This window comes from Anguilla anguilla, chromosome 2 (genome assembly GCF_013347855.1).
Source record: "Anguilla anguilla isolate fAngAng1 chromosome 2, fAngAng1.pri, whole genome shotgun sequence".
NCBI classification, from domain to species: domain Eukaryota; kingdom Metazoa; phylum Chordata; class Actinopteri; order Anguilliformes; family Anguillidae; genus Anguilla; species Anguilla anguilla.
In genome coordinates this window covers 33,281,502-33,308,226 of record NC_049202.1, presented here as the reverse complement: position 1 = coordinate 33,308,226, position 26,725 = coordinate 33,281,502, and the positions used below count along the sequence as shown (strand labels likewise).

At 44.6% G+C, this 26,725-nt stretch overlaps 1 protein-coding gene across 1 annotated transcript in view; it reads left to right on the top strand.

The window, feature by feature from the left end:
• Positions 1 to 365: 365 nt before the first annotated feature.
• The window catches only part of LOC118219464 (protein FAM171A2-like), a 48,870-nt gene continuing 22,510 nt past the window's right edge, over positions 366 to 26,725 (top strand). The window contains exons 1-3 of the mRNA XM_035402631.1: positions 366 to 611; positions 14,434 to 14,661; positions 19,317 to 19,409. Of these exons, the coding sequence (XP_035258522.1) occupies positions 470 to 611; positions 14,434 to 14,661; positions 19,317 to 19,409 (463 nt within the window). The 5' untranslated portion in view covers positions 366 to 469. The remainder of the gene's footprint in view (positions 612 to 14,433; positions 14,662 to 19,316; positions 19,410 to 26,725) is intronic.

The following is a 26,725-nucleotide window of genomic DNA, read 5'->3' as shown; positions in this document are numbered from 1 at the left end:
GGTCAGAAGGCATGCTATTTGTGCAAAAAGAGGAAATCCTGGTTTATTTTATGGCACGAATGCGAACTGCCTTCCTTCAGCCGCTGGGTAAGATAATAAATAACATAAACACTGAATCAGCATCCTGCCATTGTGTAAGAATGAAACATTTAAATTAATCCTATAAATACACAACCGTAAAGTATCGTTACGATTTAATCGACTTCGTACAAAAATGTCTAATTTTGAGCAAAACAACACGGAAAACTTATACTAATGTTAAGATTCTTACAATTTACATCATGCTGATTCTCTGACACACCATACCACTATTTCACCAATAGAGGGCGAACATACACACCACATTTACAGCATCTCCTCCCATGTAAGACAATGGATCTGCGAGCCAAACGGAGAGCCAGCGTGCAGGGGAGTGGGCATCTGAAGACTGGGAGATCTGAGTAGTAGTCAGTACCCGAAAACAACATGGATGAATGGCTACCTTGTTGGCAATGGTGATGTAGCTACAAGAATGCCATCTCTGTACATCTCTCGTTTTATTTTATTCTTTATTTTCTTCGGCAATGTTTGGAAGAGTCGAGCTAAATCAATTCCGGATCAGGGAACACTTGGTGAGTTTGGCGTTGAGATTTATATTTATCTAAGCATTGGTGTGTGAGGTGGGAGTGCTAGCTACATTTAATACGGAACATGTTAATATTTGAATATACAGGTCCTCGACAGGAAGGGATTCTTTTGACGGGTTCATTATGCAACCGTATATCACGCAATAAATAACGCCTGAATGCATTCAAGTTTCAATTAACATATCCCCTGATCGTTCTTCATAGATTGCCATTTCCTCAGCGTACAGTGTAGAAACAAAGGATTTTTGAATGAGAAACTCCCACTGGAGCCTTGTGTGAGGTTCACATGGTTGGAGAAGGGTGGAAATGTTAAGATACATATTTATATATGAATGCTTTGTTATTATCTAATAGCCTGATTGCCTATGAGAAAGGCTTAGCCCAGTATCTTGCATTTTTGGCGATGAAAGACTGACCAGGACGATACGTGTTACGAATTATTCATATTGTAGCTAACGTTAGCCTTATGACATTTCTTTTCCGACACGATGGTGTACCCCTGTAATATATACCTATATTAACAAATGTAAATATATTTTAAATAATTATTTTAATTATAATTTTAGGGTGTATGTGGTTGTAGCTAGGCTGCTTAATCATTGTGATGATTTCCATATCTTCTTTTTTCCTCGAGGATTGCGCTGTTGCGATATTCTCCATGTGCCAAATGTTGTCATTGCATGTCGTGTGTTCTGTCCTTCTCGCTTAAAGTGAAATTAGGTTTCCAATGTCTGTGTATCGAGGTATTCTTTGAACTACTTCGTGTAGTAATTATATCTAAGTACCAACATGATTTATGAAAATTATAGATTGTTGATGTACTCCAATGTAGCGGGGTTACTTTATAATATTGACGTCAGAAATGTCTGTGGTGATATCGTTCAAATGATTTATTGCATAACTTTCATAGGTGTAACTAGGCACGTGTAAAGATGCAACACAACCGTATAGGTTTATGGGCACGTAAGTTTAAGGCTATGCACCCTTTATCTAGATGCACAACTCATTGGTGAATTGAAACCTTATGTGAAGATTTCAAAATCTGTTGGCCTGACTGTGAGCCTGATCCTGTCCATGGAATGACCCACATGTCCGTTTCCCGCATAGACATTTGCCGCTGATTTCCTGAATGCCGTAGGTTAGCTACATTTTGGCTCCACTCTTTAGGCTAGTTTTCTAACTCATTCATGGCACTGGCTGTAATTTAGGCTCTCTATTTTTGAGTTCTGGGATCTCCAATGTATTTTGTCGCTGAGGTGTTCAGACATGAGATATTTTATCAGGTATTAAGCATGGAACCAACGTTCCCTCACTTGAGAACATGGATGTGTCACTTTTACAAAGTCAATTACCAGCATGTCCTCTTATGGTCCCACTTCAGCTATTGAATTGGCTGCACATTATAACGTATGTCATTATATCTGTAGCTTTTCAAAATGAAATTAATTAATATCTCTCATTATTCCTTCATATAGCCTATATCTGACTTGTGGGCACTCAGGTATGCTGGTCATCACAGATTTTTGTGTAATGTGCATTTATGAGAACATGATTTAAACCCTGCAGTGATTTAATCCAGACTACCTAGCTTTTAGTACACAGCCTATTAATCAGATGTAATTGTGGATGATTAGAGCAATCTCCACCTTTTCTTCTCCATTATTACCCAACCCTCTTTAGCCAATAGACGGCTCACACTCTAAAATTGCTGTTCCTAAATGGAAGATATTTTTAACAGTGATTTAATGAGTGCTAATGAGAAAATAATGAGATACAAGCTCATGAGCACCTTGACATGTGAACCAAATCTTACACTTGCCTGGCTTCCGCTTCTGGCAGTCTTCCGTGCAGATGAAAATACATTTTATTCCTTGAAATTAAACTGCAGTAAATCTGAGATTAAATTGATGTCTCATATTTTTTAAAAGATGGGCAATGTATTTTGCACATCAATACATCTGGGCACATCGATACATTTGAGAAATAATTTGTTTTTCACCTGTGTTTTAACATTCAGTTCACAAGCTTTACCCAAGAATCGGTTTTCTCTGTAGTACTGAATGTTTGAGGTGGTCCTCCATGTCCTTCACATTATAGGCCTATGTGCAGACTTCTTCAACCCCAGTTCCTAGCCAGTCAGATCCTCAGATGCATCATGCAGGCTTCTTGTCAGGTATACAGTACAGTATAAAAGAATGATCTTAACATACAAGGTGTTCAGTGATTTGGCCTGAACATACGTGGCCAAACACCTACAAGACTACATCCCTGTTGACTGTAGCTCTGCAGATGCCTAACCTCTGCTTTCAAAAGAATCCAAATGTTTTGATACATCTTGTGTAGGCAACACACTTTCAAGACCCATCAGAGAGGTACAAATGGCTCTTAAAATCAATTTAAAGTCTTTCTGAAACTGGTTTTCCACTGTTTCATTGTTTGAAACCTATTTTGAATAATAGCTTAGTTATTTTTTAAAACATTATTTTGTATTAGTCTGTTATTCTGTTTTAGTGTGTCTCTGTAATGTCTTTCATTCATGTTGCTGTTTATCATCTTTTGATTTGTCTTCTGTGAACTGTATTGTACAAACATAAAAATTCAGAGTGGGATCTCGGCTAGTTTTTGTGACGGTCTGTTTTTATGGGAGGGGGGTTATCGGAAAATTCAAACAACAAAATATGTTTTAAACAGAAAAATTATTGTTGATTAAGAGCATAATCTGAGAAATTGCACCCTTTTAAAATAAATGAACAAGTCGATAAAAGAAGACACAGTGACACAAATTTGTCCACCTAGGCCTTGCCTACTTCTAGAGGGTCCAGAATAGCCTCAAGCCTGGACTTGAATACCCTGAAGGACTCTGCCTCAACTACATGACCTGGCAAGCTGGTCAACACACTGACAGCTCTCTGTGTAAAAAATAAAATAAAAGATTCCTCCTGATAACCATGTGCTATTTACTTTTTGCTTTTTTACACCTGTGCCTGCTTGGTCTAGCGCTCGACCATTTTATAGTTCAAATAGAATTCCCCCTTAGTCTCCTTTTCCCAAGACTGAAAGGATGATGTACAGTATTTTAAGGTCTTTCCTTTGTAAGCTTTACATTTTACACCAAGAACCATTTTAGTTTCCCAATACCTAGACGTTGTTGAGACAATGCACAGTTCAGAAATTACAGGTTCTTAAAAGAGGTTGTAATTGGGTGTAAAATGACCAAAGATTGGAACTTTGATTCCAAATTGCTCAATTAGTAGGCCTATATGACCCGAATGTCAAATATGCATTTCTACATATCATTGCTCAAATACAGGACACATGAAATATTTTAGAAGAATATACACCCTCATTATTTATCGTCGTTTCATCATTTTATTGTTTTGTATAATAAATTTATGCACTTTTCAGCTTTTCATTTTATGCATCTCTCTGCATTGACAAACCAATTTATTGCAACTTGGAATCACATTCGTTTGTTAATTAATACCTTTCAGTTTTTCAGAATGAATTAGATTTATTTGCCACAATACTAGTAAAGTAGAGGGGTTGTTTTGTCTGCATGCCTGACAGAACTGTTGGTGTTGGTCAGGTAATATACTCAGAGGTACAACAGAAATGGTGGTTTTGGAATATGCGCCTGTAATCTGGCCACAGGCTTGTGTCCCCAATCCCGCCAGGTACTACTGTATTTTCCACACTGTTTTTGTTGTAGACAATCATTCCATTTTTCAATGAACATAATACATAATATGAAGCTAAAATTGACTTGGACCTTGATAGAGAAACTTTTTTAAAGGTCCTAGTGAATTGCCAAACGAAACAAAGCTCTAGAAAGAGAAAGAATCTCTCGAATGACACTTCAAAGCCAAGCTCAGCCTTCTATCAGTTTCCACTTAATTGAAATTTTGAGACTCTTCATCTCTGCAGTCCTGTTTGGTGCTTTGTCACACAGCTTCCGACCCCAATTTTCAGTAGATGCCCCCATACTGTTGAAGAGGGTTTGCTTTGAAGCAAAAGGTGTATACTTCAATGAAACCAGGTAATAGATTGGAGAGGTTGTGTCCTGCGAGTCTTAAGAGTTTGATCGAAACTGGGCTTGACAAAAAACATACATTTTACTCTTTAGTGGAAGGACACTAGTTTATGATTCTTTAGACTGGCATTGCAGACTGCACTGATAACTAATTCAATCAGCAACTCTTGATAATTGAATGCCCTTTTATGGAAATGAGTATTTTGTGAGGGGAGATGAGAAGGAAAAGCTTGCTTTTCATTCAGATGGAGCAAAGGGACCGAATGCATAATATATCCATTCCCCAGAGTGAGTCCTTATAGCATTACATGCTTTCTGCCTCATTAGTAATCATGAAGTGCCTGTAAATCATTTGTTCGACCATTTTAGCAGAGTCAAGGGGTTGCTTTAAAAAAAAAAAGAAAAAGCACTATAATTCCATGTCATTCTTTAATTGCCAAATGTTAGCTGTAATACAACAGACCTCATAGCAGATAATGCTGACACTGGCATGTAGGTAATGTATAAAGATGAAACATAGGCTGTACATTTGTATATGAAAACAAAACATTTTTATATTGGCAGTACAGAATGTACATCAGTTGATTGAACATGAAAGAGTCTGGATCAGCTTCTGATACATTTAAGATAAAACAGAATATTTTCCTCATAACTTCCTGGCATGAACGGTGTGAGTTTATTAATTAGGCCTAATTGCAGCATTCTGTATAATCAGGATTTGTGAGTTTGTTCAGAAGCCGGCTTACAAACTTCTTGTTCATTTTCAGTTTGTCCAGTTCTATAAATACACTGTATTTTTAAAATACACAGTACATTTATTTTGTATACATATAGAGCTCTCAATTCTCCTTGAAAATGTCTTTTTTAGCATATCAAAGATCTTAGCCAACTATGAATATTTAAGTTTAAAAATTATGACCTAACATTTCCAAGCCATTGTTGCCCTTATCTGTATGGTGAGCTGTCGCAGTTTCTCTTTTTGCATACAGTTTGAAATAGGCTATATGAAGATGCAAAGGTTTCATTGTATGTCTGTTCCACTTTGTGTGTCACTGTGGAATACAGTCAGGTTTGGCTTTAACCTGTTACCATTTTCACCAACATTTATCGCTGCTCTTGGCCTATTTGGCTGTATGAGTATTTTCTTTCTGCTATTTCCATTTTGTGCAAAGCGTGATTTTAAGATAGCACAGTGCAGTTAAGATGTCAACAAATTTAATATTACACAGCAAAGGCATTCTAACCAGTGAGCCAATCGGAGGGATGGGTCTGAACCCCTGTGGTGTCATTAAGCCAGTTATGTATTTTAGGTTTTTGTCTATTGTCTGTTGTTGGCTTGTTTGCTTGCAGCCAATGTGGCTAGTTCGCAGATGGCTAACTTGGTAACCTTGTATGCTAATAAATTCCAATCCAGCAATAGCCGTCTAACAAACTAAATTCAAGATAAATTACTTTTTAAAATGAATGTAAATCAATGAATGTTTTGCTAGTGTGTCATGACAGCCTTGTTAAGCTCCTGGACCCTGACGTCACAGTAGCCATTGCAAAAACCATGGCTGAAGCAACTGCCTTTTAAACAAAAAAAATTCAAGACCAGAAATGTAAGTTTTACATGAGCGATGTCGGGTTACGGTTGTTTTTGGGTCTTCCATGTTTATCGCTCTTTTGTCTTCCATTGTACCATGGGTCCTCTGCAGAGGCATTACAAGTTGAGGCTAGCAGCTCCGTAGCGGTGAACCGCTGCCCGTTGGGTAAGCGTCGATGTGGTGCAAGCAGTGCTTGCTCTGAGGCTGCCCAGACTGAGCTAACGCTCAGCCCAGTCTCCCCAGTGCTTGCCCAGGTGCATTCAGCCAGGCCACTTGGGCAAGCAGGGTCTGTACGCGACCCGACTCCCTCGTCCGTCTCTTCTCAGAGCTCAGCCATGGGGCAGCCGGCCGCTTCACGCTAGGTGTGGATACGGCATGGAGAGCAGATGGCCGAGGCTCGGCCTGCTCACCTGTCTCAGGTCTCAGCACAGGATCCGGGGGCAGCGGTTCAGCAGAGCTCTCTCTCTGCAGTACTACGTCTGCTTGAGATGCAAATCGACTTCAAATGTAGCAACTCCCTGTTTTCCGGCGGGGAGCTCGTTCAGAGGCCCACCTTGTTTCCAGGGGACCTAATGGGGTTTGCTGGAATCATTTGGATCACTGTCTTTACTAAGAGGTTAATAAGTGAGAATGGGGATATAGGTTGAATCCCGGGCCGGGCTCAGGCCAAAACACCTCGTCTTCCCCCCGCCCTGGATTTCAGTGGACCGTACGGGACTAGGCTGCCGTGGCAACACTGGCAGTCAGCCAGGTAATTTCATCTTGACGGCTGTTTTTCTGGGTTGTTTGACTGTCAACAGCAGACAGCAGGGAATGAAATGGTCTGTGATAAAGCTAAATAAAGCTATATATAGTTTATCAGTTACTATATATATAATATATCTATAAATGGATGCAATGTGAACGTAAAAAGTTGTGTAATTCACTCTGGATAAGAGCATCTGCTAAATGTCTGTAATGTAATGTAGAGGACTTCTGTATTGCTCCTCCCCTCTGGCTCAACTAGTATCCTTGGCTGATAATAACTTTGTGCTCTGCTAATTTGGGGAATTCATAAGATTTTTTTCTGTTGTACCGGTTAACAATATTCATTGCGTCCCTAACTGAAACCACTGCAACATCTTTGCTTGAAAACTGTCCTGACCTGCTGGCGGGATATAGGAAAAGTTTGAAGTATTAAGTCTGGCTTAAGGTGTGTGCAGTGCGTTATCAAATAATTATCCAACAGTGCCCTGATTTTGGTTGTGTGTCTTTTGTTTTCTGCTAGTGAACTAGTGAAATGTTTGAAGGGAAAGGGTTCATCAGCTGCATATGATGGTCTAAGCATCAGTGTAAATGAATGTTATTATTGGACAGTTTTATATTGTTTTGGATCACTGGAGATCTTTGAGTCTCGTAGAAAGCAGTAAAAGGTGTTTCAAACAGGTGTTTCCCCAGTCATTTAGTGGCAAGTCCCATGTAATTCATATGTTAATGTTAATGTCATATGTTAGCCTAATTCTTAGGTAGCAAAGTAATCCTACCTGTTTTTTGAGTGAATCGTGTTACTGGGTAGTTATTATGAACCTGAAAGAGTGGCTAATGTGTGCACCATTAACTGAAGCACCACCAGAGAGTATTTCAGCTTTGAAACGCTGCCTGCACTTGGAATCCCGCCTACACAAGATTTTCTACACTATTTCTGATTTCTCAGAAATGGTAACTCGCCAGTGGTTTATTAGCAAAGTGCTTCTCTGTAGTTTGTTGGGATAGATGTCTATCAGGCTCATTTAAGCCTGACCAGCAGTGATGGGCTGTAATTGAATTACAGTACATGTATTAAAAATATGTATTTCAAATATATTTTTTGTGTTTTGTAATGTCTATTTTGTGATCTTGGAAAAATTTAAGTAATTTGAATACTTTCTGAAAGAAGCATTTTTATATTTCAAAAATACTCAATACATCCTGGTCTCCCTCCTATGAAAATATTTTGATAAATATACATTTACAAATATACAAATATACAAAATAAACATTTTGTGTCGAAACACATTTTGGTGTCAAGCTGAGAAGTGAGGTTAGGCCATGTATGGAATAGGTTTGATCCTTCTGGACGGCCAGAACCTTCACATGATGGAACCATGAAGTCAAAAAGTTTTACTTCGAGGCAGGTAGTGAGCGCTCAGCTCCCTTCGGGAAGCGTTCAATTTGCATTCGTCACATCACCAGCTTGTGACTGTGGTGACAGCGACTGAGGGAGATAAATCCGGGGAAACGGGAACTCGAGCAAGCGATCATGCTCTAAATTAAACTTTGTCTTGCCACCCGGTTATTTGAGGCTCTGTTCACCTACCGTTCGAGAAGCCGCTAATCACAGTGTGAAGCCTGGCTTCAAATTCGCTTTCCCACAGAGCGACCTGCTTCAAAACGTGTGAAATAGGCCTACTCCTGGAACTGAAAACCAACTTCAAAAAAGAAGAATTATAAAATGGTTCATCATCGCTGCGTTTGGTATGGAAGGACAGGCTCTATCAACCCAGCAAGACATTTAGTCTGGCTCTGTCAGGGGGAGCTGATAACGTAGTTCCCCTGTGCGCTCCCTGTGTGTTACAGCACAGGTGGTGTGTTTCGCATTGTAACCTTATCAATGGCAGGTCAGGGCCATTCTGAGGTATGAGAGGCTGGTAACTGTCCTCCACGGGGAGATCCTGCCGAATCGGCTTCAGTCACGTGCAGCTGAGAAGCCTCTGTGTGCCAGCGTGCCTTTTGTCCATCACAGTGGTCGTTGTCCTACTTAAGAGGAAGTCCAGCTCACAGGCAGAGTGAGAACACATGTCGTGTGACTTGGAATTGGGAGGAAAGGAATGAACAATGGCATATTTTCTTGAGAAGTCCTTTTCTTCTTTAGCATTTCGGTGAAGAAATCTGTTTTTATCTGTTAGCTCTGATGTCTCGACAGAATATATTTTCAAACTCACATTCTATCCATCTGCATGTCAGTACAGAATGGAAGTGTTTCTTCATCATTGGCATAATCCAGTCAGAATTTGTTTCTTTGCCAGACTGAAGACTAATATTGTCTTAAGCAACGCGGGAAAAGGTTGCGAGACGGGAGGCACAGTCCGTGGAGTGGCTGACTCTCTAGTCGTACACGACTCCCCTGAGCAGATGGGGGCCCGATCCCCTGCTGTAGCACCATGGCGAGCGTGGGGTTGGCCTATTTTCTGTCCTTTAAATAAAAGAAATGTGATTAAGGTTTGATAGCACTGAGAATGTATACTAGCACCAAGAACGTATGTAGTGCTGCACAGTTGTGTGTGCATGTGCAATACCGGGTGAAGACATTGGTACAATGTGATAGTGTTGGCTTGAATTTCAGGGAGGATCTGCAGTGCTGCAAGGCATTTGTGTTGCTATTTGATACTCAAAGGTGTAAGTCTAACATTAGACGCACAACTTGAGAGTTCTGTGACCAGGAGGCTAACGGGTGGACACCAAGGAAGGACAAACCTACCTAGGTGTGTCAAACGCCTCAGTGTAGCGCTCATTACAGCTGAAGCAGACTCATTTAAACCCTCCAACCCTTGGGGACAGTGCAGACCGCAGCTTGAGACGTCTGGGATGGAAGCAAGAAGTCTGGGATTCTCTCACTGTTAGTGGTATTACAGTTCATTCAGGCTGTAGGGTCTGTTTCTATGGGACTGTTACTGTAGGGTCATTCCTATGAGACCTCCAGGCAGAGAGGGCGTCTGGTAGCCATGTACAGCTGTTCCACGGACCCAAGCCCTGCCCGGTTATTACTCCATCTGAAATCATCCAGTCAATGAATCGTCGCTGTGTCATTGCGTGACTAAGCGATTCGCTGGAGTCGCTGGATTTCATCAGCGGCGGATGGTGCGACAGTATTTGGTAATGCGTCGACTCGTGTGGTCACAGTTCTGGAGAATTCCAAAATGGGAGCCGTTCTTCGTCTGCTATCGCCAAACTGCAGGGCCGTGCTCCTCGAGCAGCGAGAGAGATCGTCCTGTGATTACTGTTGTTGCTTTTAATTAAAGTCTAAAATAGCCCAACCGAGATAATTAAAATGTAAAATAGGTTGGATCAGTCTGCTTCTGCTACAGGAAGGAAATATGCTGAGCTCATGCCACTAAGGGGGGCACAGTATCACCATAATCCCTGGCATTCCCCACAGCAACCCCCACTGGAATCGTCTGTAGTGACCTAAATCTTGGATTAGTTAGTTGCCTTTTGTTTTGTCACCGCAGTGGACCTCTCCTTCCCTTCGGCAGTTACCGGAGACTCCAGCTTAACTAAAGCTTGTTGAACAAAGTGTTGAAGTGGACAGGAGAGGGGCTGCTAGGTGCTGCAAATTACGGTGATTGTTGAAAATAGTTAGTCTACCTCCAAAGTTCTCTTTATTGGGCTGTTTACTAGAAGTAATGCAAATGAACACAGTCATAAAATATAGTCTGCCATTATATATTTGTAGACTATTAAAATGATTAATTACAATACTTTTAATTGTGAGTTCTCAGCGCCACTTAGCCTAACTTGCAAGCCAGAAAATACAAATGCAAGAACATGTTATGTGGAGAGGTACTTCCATGCTGTATGAATGTAGTGTGTCATATTTTATCTCATCCTTTATTTCTAATATTGGGAGACCATGGGTTTTGATGTTGCTTTGTTCTTCAAGAGGGATGGTCAAGTAGAAGACACCCATTGACATTTACGTTATCTTGTACAATTTTGTACTTGTACAATCTCAGTTACTGACAATCTCTCATTCTTGTAACAATCATGGCACCGGTTTAAATGCTGTCAGGGAAGTAAAAACCATGCAGGAGTTGATATAAGGTGGCATGAGGTGGCCAGTATTCAAATATCCACACTGCACTACTGCTTAGGCAGCTTCACAGTGGACTCGCAGAAATATGTATATAAAGAGTAACATGCAAAATCCCGCAAATGCTTCACGCATTTGGGTAAACAACAACTGGTGCTTTATTATGTGTGATGTTGGTTTCATCTTGGCTGTTGTTGGTTTGATTTGACCTCATGCAAATCTGGAATCGGCTGTACTCGGAACTGTTCCCAAAACTGACCCCCAGAGCTGATCAGCCACACTTCCCTGCCACTGCAGCCTGCTCCTCTCCTTCCCGTCACTGTGCTCCCCTGCCCCGAAGTGCCTGCTGCCCCTGGAGGGCACTTGTTCATCAGCTGACAGAGGAGGTCTCGCTGAGCCTTTCCAGCCAGTGACAGAGCGGGGGGTTGGGTGATTTGCCTCCTGAAACTCTTCTCCTTGCCTACAGTGCTTCTGCTTTGGGTATCAATCAGGGGAAACAAAAAGCAGCGAAAAGCAGGTGGCATAGTGCAGAGAGGACTAAGCCCAGTGTTTCTAAACATGAGCTGTGATGCTCTGTCATATATGTTCTCCTACAGAAGAGCCTCTCAGACCGCAGTGCAGCAGGTCCGAAGAGCCCACAGTCGGCGCGGATCTGCTACGCCATCTTGGGGGATTGAAGGAGATATTTAACGTTTAAGCAACCTCATAATCCCTAGTCGCCAGAAAATCGCAAGTACAATGTAGTCATCCTGATTCTCCCCATGGGGTCTTCATTCCCCCACTCAATTAAAGCCATCCAAGCACCTTTTAGTCTGCAATCGATGGGACCTTTGAAGAGTCGTAAGGTTCAGTGTGCGAACGGCAATCCAAAGACGCAGGCTTTAGAAATGATTGATTGGGGCTATCGGTCTGAGGTTGGCTTTCTGAGTCAACTCTATGGTTAGTGGATTCAGCTCCGTGGGCTCCAACTCAACGCTCTGCAAAGCCTCTTACAGGAATGAGGTCCTTGGAACATTTCCTGTCATTGTCTGAAAGCGCTTCCAGGCTAACGGGCAACTTTCCCTGAGTTTACAGGGTTTTTCCTGGCTCAAAACCAGGCTTAGGTGGTGACTTTGTGTGACAGCGACTGCGGTCGGTCCGGATTTACTGCCACCGTCAACTATATTTAGCTACATTTAGAATTTTAAAGTTCTGGTCTTCAGGAGACCACCACAATGCTTTGAGATGTAGGCTAAAAAAATGGACCAATTTAAATAGCCTATTTATTGAAGGGTGCCAGAAGTGGGGGGTATAGGATTTACACATTGTGAAGGCGTCTTTCTTCAGAAATAGTGATCTTTGGAATTGTAATAATAATAATAATAATAATAACAATTTGGTATTGTCTTGAAATTGATTTCATTTTGGTTGCTCAAAACGTAGGGTACAATATTAATTAACCTTTTAACTTAATGAATCCAAATAAGTGCCATCTTTTTGTATTTAAATCATGTTTATACATTCACTCAAATAATGCTTGCACCCGACACAATTTTAAAGGTTTTCTAGAATTTTAGTTCTCAGTTCAATTTACACAAATGTGCAGAACAGTGTAGTTTAATACAGTAGAATTGAGTTCATTGCATAGCAGGTTATTGCATAATTTGGGTATTTGCATGGAATTCCCAAATTGCTTTCTATTCATTCAACTGTAAAGAGATTGCATATTTGCATAAACCATTAGCACATATTGTGGATATTTTCATGGAATTATGTTCACTATGTCCAATTGCAGTGCGTAGCTATTCTATAAATAGCCTATACAATGAAAGTTGGCAGATGTGGCAAAAATATATTGACATTTGCCCTTCAAAGACACGAAACCTCAAAAATGTAGCCTATAGATAAGTGGATTCTGCTGAAAATCATTTTGATAGCGGATGCCTGAGTGGCACTTGGTCATCGGTTAATTTTCTTTATGCAATTAAGCGGATTCTAAGGCTGCACGCAAACTTGAAAGCAATTTCTCCTATAGGCGGCCTGGGCTTGTTCTTCTTTTGATGTTGCAACCTGCATCTTCACGAAGGTAATCCGTGAGCCCTGGTCTTAAAGTGAAAGAGATTAGCGTGGGGGAAGAAAGTCGACATTTGCCCTCTTGTGTTGAGAGTTTGACGGGTAAATTAGCACAGGAAGTGCTGATGGTGAGCGCCCGCGAACGTGACCGCGGTGCAGTGTTCCTGTAAGTTGAGTCATTCAGGACTGCCCAGCAGAGCCGTTTCACCCCCCGAGTCAGCAGGCGTGCTGAAGCCCGGCTCGTTCCTCGCTGTAGCGCACAGATGCCATAGGTCCGCCAGATCGGACACTCAGAAGATTAATGGTTTCGCTGGAACTGATTGGTTACAGAGGATGTGTTTATTTTGCTGCTTTGTGCTTCCGTGAAGGAGGTGCATTAGGTCACCTTTACATGACTGAGACTCTGTGCTGACTGCTACGGTACTAATATGGGGGAGATAAAAGGAGCTTCATATATGGAGAGCATGAGGAGATCTGAATTTAAGGCCGGATGGAGACAGTTACCAGTTAGTCTTTCTGGCACGTAACTGCATACAAGGGTTACCGTTTGCTGAGAGGCTCTGCTGGTATCCATGGCAACACGTGACCCATTTATAATCAACAACAAGAGGTTCCCAAGGGTAGTGGCGCATGTGAATTAAATCAGGAAATGTGATTGTTTCATTAACAGGTTCAAAGGCTTACCACTGTTTGGAGCATTATTCATCCATAACCTTTTCTCATACAGTTGTGTCTACCGTCACTGAAAGAGGGAAGCAAAGGTAGTCAGTACATGAAAGGAAATTCCCCACATAATATAATGCCAGACAAATTCAGCCCAGTGAAAAGCTATGGGTGTGTCCGAGGGTGAATGCCCTCACTATAGGTTTCAGTATTGATGAACCAGGTCATTGATGGGTACTTGTAAGTGTATTGCATTGAAAAGGCTGTTTTCATTGTGTTTTGGCTACAATGTCTGAGTCACTTCTATGTAGTTGAATCCTAGATTTAAGCAGAGTTTTGCTTTACCAAGTTCCATAAACACTTTTTAATCTTGCTACAAAAATACCTGTCATGACTCATTTTATGCAAGCAAGCAAATCTAATAGGAACTGTTTGCCAAAGCAGACCAATTGAAGGAGGTGCACAAAAAAGGCATCACTCATCTCTGTGTGAAGTGGATGAGACATCATTCCAAATACCTTTGTTTTAAAGCCAACCAGGTCACAGACAGGAACAAGAGGGATATGCTAGTACAATTAACCCTTTGCGTAAATGCTAAAAAGGGATGAGATTGTGTTCATCATGGTCCTGTCTTCTTTTTCTCTTCAGATGTGCTGATCAGAGTTCGCGTTTTTGACAACAGTGACCTTTCCCCTCTGCCTGATGCCGCCATCGAGGTTTACGGCAACCAGTCCACCTTGGCATCCAGCAGGGCGGGCAGTGATGGGGTTGCCACGGTTACTTTCCAGTACCATCCGGGGACGTGGGTCATCGTCACAGCATTCAAGCAGGGATACGTCACCAACTCTGCCCCCTGGCATGCCAACCGCATACCCTGTAAGTGAATCTTCTCAAAGCCTGTTTGTGGAGTCTGTGAGGAAAGGTGTGCTGGCAGTAGGAACTGTGTTTTTTTTAAATGTCTATGTCCTCTATGAGTCAATTCGAAAAAATTCCACATAACACATAACAAATTTTAACCATGCGAGGTAAACTGTGAAATCATTTTAACTTTTTGTTATTTTTTAATTGCAGAGTTAAGCTATTTTTGTTTGTGATAATTGACGTGAAAGCAGATGCTATCCAGGAAACAGAACCGTGCGTTTTGTCATCACAGCAGGCGCCCAGAGGACAAAACGCTAGCGGCTACGTATAGCGGTAAAGCGGTAAATGCGTTTCTGGTTTAGAATATATCACAGCATCAGCGAGGAAGCGGAATGGGGGCGGTGGACTCGGATGGAGATTTCCGCCGTCCCCGCGCTGAGGCATCGAGCTGCGAGCCGCTGGCGGCTTGATCAAAGAGCAGACGTCCCCTTATCACTCCGGCTCTCCGCCTCTCACCGCCGCGGTGCTGTCAGTCACCGCGCCCGGCGCGTCCTCTGCAGGCTTCGACCGACGCCGTCACTGTATTCACGTGCTCCCACGCGATCTCCACCAGTTGCTGTTGTATTTATTTTTTGCCTTGGAAGATTCCCCCACACCGATGATTTGGCTGTTGCTGAGAACAGCTGGAAGCCACTTAACTGTGCTTGCCATGTTTAGCAGCAGACATCCTCAGCTTTGTGACCCAGACGAATGCTATACGTTTGAGCGACATTAAACAACAGGACTGATTTTTGTGGTCGCGCAGATGATGGAACTCGTCCCCACAGACCAAATTACACGCACGCCTCCTGCTCAAAGCAGCAATCTTGTCTCCAGTCAGGCTAAATATTAGAGATGATGCTTCTGCTGGTAATACAGCATCGTGTTGCATCTCTGACTTTTGCGTTTCTCTACTGCTGACACAAGACATCAATTTGGGAAGTTCCCCTTGGTCTCTGCACCCACAGGGTTGTCAAATAGTTTAAATGGTCATGCCCGCTGGAGGTAGGACCCACCCTCGGATCTGGACGGGGTGATGTGACAGTGGGTGAGCGTCCTCGCTCGATGGTTGCAACTCGCGGCAAGTTTGAATCAACCTTTTTGGAAAAAGTGACCCTCTGCGTGCGAGTGTATTGTTACGACACACATTTTATCTCCATGGCCTTTTAGACATCCTCATTTGTGAAGCTTTTGTTGGTTATTCAGGTCCTGGAAGCCACAGCACATTGTTGCTGCCCGTCTCTTCCTCATTAGTCTATATTAGCCTGATAATCCTCCCTGAAAGATTATGACACTTCCCTGATGCTCACTGTTGTTTCATCCACTTGTAGATAGCCTCTCTCTTGGCTCCAATCCATTAAATGCTCTCCTCGCTAAAGCATGACTTAGTATTCCATGGGGGCTGCTTGTGTCCAGCACAAACTTCCTGTGAGCAAAAATGGGTAATGCAGGGCGTCATTCCCGACATGAGCAGTATGTGTTGCCATCAAAACAGAATAGTGGTGGTGAGGTATTGGCATTTAAGCCCTGAAACACATGTGATTTAACAGGGCAGCTTAGCAGTGGTAGCCAATGCATCTCTGGCACTTTGAACTCTGGCACTACAAGAAGGATATAGAAGCTCTGGAAAAGGTTCAAAGAAGGGCAACCAAATTGATTGCTGGTATGAAAGATAAAAGCTATGAGGAAAGACTTAAGATGCTTAATCTCTTCAAGCTTGGTAAAAGGAGACTCAGTGTGATATGATTGAGGCTTTTAAATTCATAAAGGGGATTAACAAAGTAACTACAAGAGATAAATTTTGCATCAACATTAAGAAGCATTTTTTTCATGTAGAAAGTAGCCAGTGTGGGATAGCCTGCCAGGTCATGTAGTAGCGGCAGAAACTCTGGGGGTTTTCTAGACCAGGTTTGATACAGTGTTAGATACTATCTAGCCTGTAGGTAATCGGAGCACAAGGTACAATTGAGCAATTAAATGGACTGGTGAGCATTGTTGGGCTGAATGGCCTGTTCTCTTTATTATGTTATTTTATGTTATGATATGATCAGGACTGAGGGTAACTGTTTACTGTACACTTGGAAATGTGCACATGGAATGCACATGGAAATCAGGCTCATATGAAGCAAGGTTCCTTAGTTGTTTGGCATTATGCCCACAACCTGCAGGTTATTGGTTTGAATCCCAGGTGAGACATTACACTTTTTATTTCAAGGTGCGTAATATAAATTGCACTGTGGATATGGGCCTCTACAAAGCTAATAAATAATTTAATGGATGTGTCGTAGAATGAGGATTGCTTTCACTACAATATAAGGGAAACAAACTGGTAGTGGACACCGTATAGCCATTTATGTTCTTTAAACACTGCTCTCAGGTTAATGGGCATTAACAGTGCTTCAGTAGAGTAGGCTTTCACCCTTAAATTTATTTCTGTCAGCCAGCAGCTGAGGTATACCTTGAATAATAGGGTGATTCCGTTCCCCAACCAATCAATAGCATCAGTTAATTAGGAACAGAGACCAGAGACCTGTGTATATTTACTGGATGCCCTTTTATGCTATAGGTCTTCAGTGAGAGGGGATGAAAATATTTCATAACGACCATGAGAAATGTTACTCTTCATCCTGACAGTAATATCTTGCTAATAGTTTTATGGAATATGTGTAGAAAATTTCTTTAAACGAGTTACAAATTTACTGCTTTGCATGTGATTACCCACTTACTCTCGCTGGCCTTGCCTTTTAGCACGTTGCCTCGGATGACGTTTGAATTCAGCGTGTCGAATGTCGCCTTGAATTTCTGGTCGTTTGACTGTCATTTCAGGTTCTGCTCAACGCATAACATGTTTCTTAACAGCGCTCTCTAGTACCTCGTTTATTAGGAAATCGAGCTCTTTGTTTCCCTGCCCTGGGCCTCTGGGGTCTACAAGCTGTCATTTTCTCACAATTGCAAAATTCCGTCTTCCCTGCTGATTGCAATATTAAATAACAGGGCTGTCTGCTCGCCGTTCCCAGCACCTGTTTCACTTTGTGCGAACGCACTTGTCCTAATTCTCACAGCCAGAGCTACACGCTGTGTCTCTGAGAGCAAGTCAGTCTGCCAGCAGCACCAGCAGGGAAGTTTCTGGAAGGCAAAGCCCTGGATCTCCCACCCACGCGGTTCAATCGCACAGCCCGCGGTACGAGGGTGCAGGTGGCGGTGTGTTCGAGCAGTTAAGGGTGTGGAATTACAACTAGGTGGTTGCAGGTTTGTTTTTCCAACAACACGCCACTGTCATATCGTTGAGCAAAGGTACTTGGAAACACTTGACCACAAATTGCTTTGGTATTTTCCAAACTGCACAAAATTAATAGTGTGGAAAAACATTGTATCTATATAAATCAATTGATAATACAAGCAATGTAATACTGTGAACTGTGTCTGAGAAGGACTTGGAGACTTTGAGCTCCCGCTGTTTGCTTACACTAAGAATAGAGCTTTGCTTTAGCCTGAATCGTGCAGTGTATGTGTCAGTTTAAATTCCTCTCACAGGCGGCAGTTGCTGACAGCATATCCAGCCAGTTCGGCCTCCCCGTCACAAGCGATTTCTCAGACATCGATCCCCAGGCCCCTGTTGCGTTGACTGATTTCTTCTTCAGCCGTTTGCAGGGTGTCGCATACTTTAATAATTTTGAGTTTTCGGGGAACGTACTTGGAATCCTAAACAATGAATAGCTTTTTTTTTTCTAAAAGCGGTTTGTGACAGAATGGTGGGAGCACCCGGCGGTACATTAATTTTTTTTTGTCACGACTCGGAGCGCTTCTCCCGTGTCGAGGCCATTGATGGCGCTTTGCCTTGGTACGCGACGGCCTGGCTTACAGCGGACGGAAATCAGACCGCTGGCACAGCATACCGATGAGCGCGCCCGTGGCTGCCCCAGCGCACCCAGCTCAAAAGGGGCAAGATTGCCCGCGGGTACACTCAAAAGCCCAGAGAGCGGGGAAGCGCTCCAGAAAGCGCTTATTGTTCGTGAACACAATAGCCAAACATTCAGCGACGGGCTCAGCCGGGCCCAGCGACAGCCTTGCAGACCAGCTCTGCGTGAGTTTCTTTACGGAAGTTGCACATCAAACCATGGCTAGGATAACAACTTTGTCCAGTTTATCGAAGCTGAGAAAATGCTGCTCTGCTTTTTAAGTTTTGAATAGCGTTGATTATCTCTTGTTCTGCAAAGGAAAGAGTCTTTTGGGAAGATGACTGGAAACAGATTTAATTATGCGCTCCAGTGCTGATGGAGGTGGAGCCAGAATAGAGCATGTTTCAGACAGGCATGTTTCAGCTGTGTTCTGCACTCCTTCCTGGCTGTTGCCCAATCAGAAGGCTATGTGTTCACTTCAGTATCATATAGCTTACTTTCTCTCCCTTCATCCTTTCAGCAAATTCAGATTATAGTAATTTGTTTTATGTAGACACTGCCTCCAGTGGCCACAGATAATAGTGGTAGCTGGAGGGTTAAACCATGTCATCTTTTGAGCGAATCTTAATTTTTGTTTGTCTTTGATTTGATTGCACAGGTTGAGCGGTGATTGTGTGATGGGCTTCTTTCCCAAAGTGTTAACCTACATTTGTGATGTCCTCTCATTTTCAGTGTATGCGTCCGTCAGCCTCTACCTCCTCCCCCAGAGACCGGCCACCCTCATCCTGTACGACGACGTGGTCCAGGTTCTGCTAGGGTCACCAGGTGAGCGCCCGCAACTCCATCCTCTTCTGCACCAATCAAACCAGGAAATGCAGACGATCCAGAGAGTGTCCCTCGCTGTTTTGAAGTGAGGTTTGACTCGGCAGGAGGGTTACACATACGGAATCGGTGTTTTCCGCGGCGGTAGAGACGGACAAGAGGCCTGACCGCACAGCTGACGGTGCTGCTGTCTGTCGGTGGTCAACCGCAGCCTCCGGAGTCCAGGCAGTCTGAGAGCTGCACTGCACCGAGCTAAAGCAGAAGGGGGTTCTCTCCATTAGGCTGCGGTAGGGCCGTGACAAGGAAGGCCAGGGTCGGAATGGGGGGCGGTCTGGCTGACGTTGCCTCGCGGGGAGAGGGATTCCACCAGAGCCACGCCGTCTCCTCCAATGAGAGCGTCCCTACTGCAATACTCATGAACGGCTCTTATTGCTGAACAAGCTGGAGATGCTAAACACTGATATCACATACAGTGGGAAGACCTTTGTCTGTATGAAGAAGCTGACGCCACTAAAGGTTTTAATTTGCCCCAGATAACACAGAATTGCTCGGGGGCCTTTTCAAGCCATTGTGAGAAAATGTGCTGTTAATGCCACTTTAAATTCATTTGCGTGGGCTAATGGCTTGCAAAGACGTACTTGTTCAGGAACAGGAAAGACATGTTGGCTCTCTTTTATGGATTTGTGTTGATTTTAGGACTTGATATGGATTAATGGTGGCATTTAGTCATTACATTGTGATACGAGTGGTTCATAATGACAGTGATGCAAATGGCTCTTCCGGGGGAATGTTTCGCCTGGTGTCTCTGTCACCTCAAAGATGTTGCGGTTTCAAAACCGGTCTCAGGTCACGCATCTGCAGTAGTAACGTCCAGCCTGGAATATGATTGTCACGATCAATGGAGTGCGGATCATTCTTCATTATCATGTCTCTGTTTAGTCAAATGTCGCCTTTTATGGCTATAATTCACCTTGGCAAGCTACATGGTGACTTAATTTGCGGTGGCAAAATGGAGTGCTCTTTCTTCAGTGGGGAAGGCTGTTGAACAGAAGTTTCACAGACGTGCAGCCCTTATCTCCTCAATGGTCCCAGTGTCTTTGACCGGCTGTGCGGAGGGTGGGTAATTTGGTACACTCTGCTGCTCTTTAGCTGTTGTATTGACTTACATTAGCGCCCTCAAAGGGAGCAGTGTTCGGACGTATGCTAATGGGATTATTCTCCTCAGTGTGCTGCCCGCTTTCTCCCTGTGATTCACCGTTTGTCCCCAAAGGCTTTCATGCCAAGCGCGCCCATGTGACCCGCAGGCCACTGAACGTGTCGGCACCACTTTCAATAGCGATATTGTTGTCATGGCAACCAACACAAGCAGCCAAGTGGGATGTTGGCCTCCTCTGTATGTGGGTCTATTTTGGTAATCAGAGTCCAAGATTGATTTACCTGCTAGTACAGGAAAGCCACAGTAATTTTCTGACTCGCTCTCATATTATAGTATGTGGGGTTTCTTTCTCACTTCCAGAGGGCTTCTCAGTACCTCCAAGTTTCCAGTCTATTTCTCTATCAGAAGCTATGTGATTGGATGAGATGTTATGAAGACCCTCACTAGCTGTGTAGTCATTTGTGGTTACTTTGGTTGAGCATGTGATGACTTGGGTAAGAATAGGTAGAGGAACAGTTGTATCACAGGGCATATGACCAGCTTGTGCCCTCTTCTGTTTATAAGTGCACTCTTTATTTAGTCTGAGCCAGGGCTCATGCTGTATTTGGCCTATAAATGCAAAACCAAACAATCATAATACAGATGATTGTTCAGCATCAGCCCGTCCAGGCCATTACAGCAAATCACAGCAAGCTGTTGGGAAAGAGGGGTTAAGTATCTGCACAAGGGTTATATAAGTAGCATTGTCTTTATATTAATATGTGTGGTATCACCCATGCCATATCATAAATTAAACTAGGGGTCCTCTGCAAAAGGGGCAACAATTTCCCCTAATATGCCTTTTTTTTGCAACTCTTAATAAACAGTAAAGTTCTGGATATGTTTAAAGCAAAATATTCTCTTTAATTCTTGGCTTACTATTTAGTTTATTACTAGTACAATCTTGGTATTAACCTTCTATCTAGCAATATGAAACAATATTACCAATTCATAGCACTGGTAATGCAGTAGAATCCACTTATTTGCATAATAGATTATCGCATTATTCAGGTATTTGCACTGAATTGCCAAATCCTGAACCATTTCATATTCTTGCCATTCTAACGAGATCACACATTTTCATAAGCCATTATTGCATATTTTGGATATTTTCATGGAATTATGTCCCAATTACGTCACATAATTGCAAATATACATTAAAAGTATGCGTACGTGGCATAAATAAACTGAAGTTTTTCCTACAAAGGCACAAAACGACTCGGCTAAAATGTACAAAATGAGGTGGTTTCAGTGGAAAGTCACATCGATAGCGGATGCCTGAGTGGCATGCGAGGTAGTTGGCACTCTGTCCACTGTCTCATTCTTTTTATGCCAGTAAGACCCGGCTCTACACCTCACATACTCCTTAGCGTGTAACGTGTGAATTGGGGGGACAGGTGAAAGAATCTGTGCATAAAGCACAGTTTTACGGGATTGCAGCAGTTGCCATGGCGACTGTGGCAGGAAATGTGTTGCGCGAGCGTACCAGTGAAAGCTCTAGAAATCCCCCGTGTGAGAAGAGAGAGCTTTCGGCGCAGTAGACAAGTGTAAAAGGCAGCTACGCCCTTCCTTGCCTGCACCATATGGCCATTTTGAACACAACAGAGGTTAGAACGTCATGATAAACTTGTGCATGAGCATTGAGTTTCTGTTTGGAGTTGCTTCTTGTATCAGTGGAGTAATTGGTTGGTTTCACGTATTCTATATCTTATTACATATGTGCACTATTCTGCGGATGTATTTTGCGGTTACAGAACAAAGTGTAACACACGTAGCACACACACAACCAGTGGTACTGCGTGCCCTTCTGTGAAGAATACAAATACGCCTCCGAGCCTCTGCTCGCCGGCTGAACTTGAGTTCAGCTGTCTTTCCGTTGCAGACAAACAGCCAGGTAATTGCTTTTCTCTTTGCCTTGGATCTGGTGTGATAAGTATGCTTAGTCTACTGTGTTTTAAAATAAAAGTCACACCATATAACCCATTGGAACATCAGGCCAAAATGATTGCAGGTACCCTCTCTTTCCTACATTTGAGGGCTGCGCAGACACCCTCCCTTTCCTACATTTAAGGGCTGTGCAGACACCCTCTCTTTCCCACATTTGAGGGCTGCGCAGACACCCTCTCTTTCCTACATTTCAGGGCTGCGCAGACGCCCTCCCTTTCCTACACTTAAGGGCTGCGCAGACGCCCTCTCTTTCCTACATTTGAGGGCTGCGCAGACACCCTCCCTTTCCTTTATGACACGCGTCGTGTTTCATTACCAGGTGCCGTCGGGCATACGCGAGCCAGTCGGCCATCACGCCCTGCCGCCGTGGAACAGGCGCGATTCTTTAAAATCAGCATTTTTCACCTTAGCGGGCCTCTGCGGAATTTGCGGGAATGCTGTCGCAGGAGCTTCCTTTGTTGCTCCCGTCCCCCCGCAGCGCCCGCTTCCAGGGAGCCTCGGTTTGGCGTTAGCGCCGCTAACAAAGACGGATTTTTATTAGCGCCCGACTCGAGCGCTCCCCGCCAGTGCTGGCGATGTGCGGCGCGGCGTGCGAGCCCCGCGTTGTGGTCTGGAGCTGCGGGCGCTCTCTCCTCTCCGTGCTCGGTGTCTGACCTCAGGACCCTCGATCCCAGTTGGCGGGCACAAAGACGGCTCGGAGAGAAAGAGATCAATCAATCCCCCCCATCCCCCCGCTCCACGTAACAGATTCCCGTCTGAAAGCCGTCTGAGGCTACGGCTCGAGGCCCCTCGTCGTGTCTGCTGAGCCCTCACGAGAGTGCGGCGTAATTATCGGGGATGGCCGAATGCAGCGTGTGGTTTATGGGGGAGAGATAACGGTGGGGGGAGGGAAAGGGGCGAAGCGAGTGTGTCTCATTGGACGACGCCTCTGCGCAGAGCATGTTGAAATCCCAGACACGCCCCAACGTAGGTCCTGTAACTGAGCCGTTGGGAATGCTGGGAGTGTGGGAAACGTGGAGTGATGTCATCATTTGTCTGTGCCCACAGTTGGGACCCCTCTGAGGGCACTGACAACACCACCACAAGGTCTGCTCGTGCCTCAGGCCGGCCTGTCCACATGACTGATGGGACACATCCATCAGCCCGTGACCTGTGGCCCAGCCTTTGAGCCAGTGGGTGCACCTCACCATCGCGGTTACAAAAAAAGGGCACTAGACGAACGCGGTTCACTTCCCCGCTGAACCCGTCTGGCGGGAAACGCCCAAAGGTCACAAAACGGCTAACGTCTCGCTGCACCTTCTAGTAAATGTTTGCGGTTCTCTTTCATCTACCAGAAAAATTAACGAGGCTCGAACTGTGCGTGCCACTTTACGTCAACCTTTGAGGATGAATGAAAAATTTGCGGCTGGGAGTTTTAAACCTCGTCTCCGCGGAGCTCGGTGGGCCGAAGTTTATTTTCTCGTGTTGTTTTTCTCTCCCCCCGTGACTTCCCGTTCACGGTCTTACGGTCTCGTAAACTGAAGCACGGTCGAGAGTTTAATAGCCGCCTGAGTCACGCTGTGACGCTCCCTTTCTTCCTAAAGTGCTGCGCCTCTCCAAATGGCTGCGTTCCTCCCGGCCTCGTGCTCCACAGCCGACGCGTGGCTCCACCGGGCCTCCCGCCGGGGCCCGCCGGTGGGCCCGGCTTTTCAAAGAGGACAGGGGCTGCCCCAGCCTTCTGAGTCAGGGTGTTGTGAGGATATACAGCAGACTGGGAATAGATGAGACGAGTAGGAACGAGTAGCGCATTTCCTGTATTATAATGGTCACACGCCTTCCAAGGAATTATGTGGCCAATCAGTTTTGACAAATCGGGCACATGGACCCGGAAGACCTGTTTGATCGCTGCATGGTGTCGATCACTAAAGTACTGGTGCTTTTCAGTGTTTCAACGGCAGCGACCGATTTGGTCTGTTTTGTGGAATCACAGACGAAGGTGAACCCCGGTGCGGAGCGTGGTGCTCAGCTCCGATACCGTGCTAAGCCCCGCCCACGTGCTGACTCGCATGCAGGATGTTGGCTGGATTTCCCAGAATGCTTCCTGTGCTTTGTCATCGCAGCGGCGCAGTGGAAGTTGCAGGGCGGCAGCTGCTGCGCCTACGCGCACGTCTGAGCCTGGCGAGCTCCCGGATGACGCCTTGCGCACGGCCTGCCTGTGGGGGTGGGAAACCGGGGCCTGGATGTCAGGTCTGTTGACGATCAGCTCGCGTGTGTTTGCTGAGGTCTAAATGTGAAAAAGAGAAGAAGATTTGTATCTCAGTGGGACTCGGTTTGTAACGCAGCGGGATTTGGATTCATAAAAAGATGAATAATACTTTTGTGCTTTTATGAAATGTGTTGTGGCCCTTTGCGGTCCCTGGGAAATTGAATATTTGGAGGTAGGCTCCTAACGTCTGAGCCATTTACACCTTTCAGAGGTGACTTCAGTTCCCCTCAATGTGTTCCGGAACAAGCTTCAGCTAGTGTGAAAGAAGAGGGCGTGCAGAACGTCCCACAGGTCAGACCAACTGGTGCAAATCGGCAGTTGTCTGTGCCTGTCGCTCGCAGTCGTTAACGAGATGTCCGAGTGCTCAGCCAGTCATAACTGCGGCTCGCTATTAGCTGTCACTTCCTGCTCCCCCTTCGCTCGTTTTCAAGCCAGACGAGCCACTGCTCGGCCTTGGTGTGCCGAGTGAAATGAATGACAGAATGTGTGAAGAAATGTGGAAGGGCCTGGTTCCCGCGTGGCACACCTACCTTAAGCAGTTCAGTGATGTGCCTCATGGTCCCAAATCCTGACTGTGCCTGTGTGTGGCTGGAAGGTCTATGTGGTAATCAGACCTGGGTCAAATACGTATTTGTTTTGGATTCAAATACTTTTCTGTGCTCTGTTGATCTTGCCTGGTGTAATTGAGCCTGCCAGTATGACCAGAAGGCGGGGTTTGCACTTTACAGAGTATGTCATTGGTTCCACCAGACAAGATCAGTAAAGCATATAAAAGTATTTGAATCCAAAACAAATAGGCTACATATTTGACCCAGGTCTGGTGGTGATACACAGTTGACCACGCCCCCTCCCAGGTGGGGAGGGGTTTCAGTCAGCAGGATGCTCCGCGTCTCATAGAGCAGGAGAGAGTCCGCTGGTCCGTCAGGCTTCCTGCTACCACTGCCTGAGTGGCGCAGACTTCTGACATTACGCTGGCCATTTTTCTGGCGCATTTCTGAGAATGCACCTCCCAGTGTTCTTCCTCCCGAAACGACAGAGGATACCGCAGTGATGGAACTGTGCAAGTAGTATGGCTGGGCATTGCAAATTAGGCAAAAAACCAAAGACGAGGCATAAGAAGTGGTTTGAAAAATATTTGTATAAGAAAGTAGTACTTTCTGAAAGATCCAACGGTTTTTTCTCCGAAAAATAAATAAATCCAAGTCGCTCTGCCATGAGTGTTCTCGTCAAGCGCACCCTGAGGCCTGTAGCCCAGACGTTCCTGGTTCAAATTTGAGTCAAATGTCATTGGCTGACTCCAGTGTGACAGGAAGCCTGCAGCTGACTCCAATGTGACAGGAAGCCTGCAGCTGACTGCAATGTGACAGGAAGCCTGCAGCTGACTCCAATGTGACAGGAAGCCTGCAGCTGACTCCAATGTGACAGGAAGCCTGCAGCTGACTCCAATGTGACAGGAAGCCTGCAGCTGACTCCAATGTGACAGGAAGCCTGCAGCTGACTCCAGTGTGACAGGAAGCCTGCAGCTGACTCCAATGTGACAGGAAGCCTGCAGCTGACTCCAGTGTGACAGGAAGCCTGCAGCTGACTCCAATGTGACAGGAAGCCTGCAGCTGACTCCAGTGTGACAGGAAGCCTGCAGCTGACTACAATGTGACAGGAAGCCTGCAGCTGACTCCAATGTGACAGGAAGCCTGCAGCTGACTCCAATGTGACAGGAAGCCTGCAGCTGACTCCAATGTGACAGGAAGCCTGCAGCTGACTCCAATGTGACAGGAAGCCTGCAGCTGACTCCAGTGTGACAGGAAGCCTGCAGCTGACTCCAATGTGACAGGAAGCCTGCAGCTGACTCCAGTGTGACAGGAAGCCTGCAGCTGACTCCAATGTGACAGGAAGCCTGCAGCTGACTCCAGTGTGACAGGAAGCCTGCAGCTG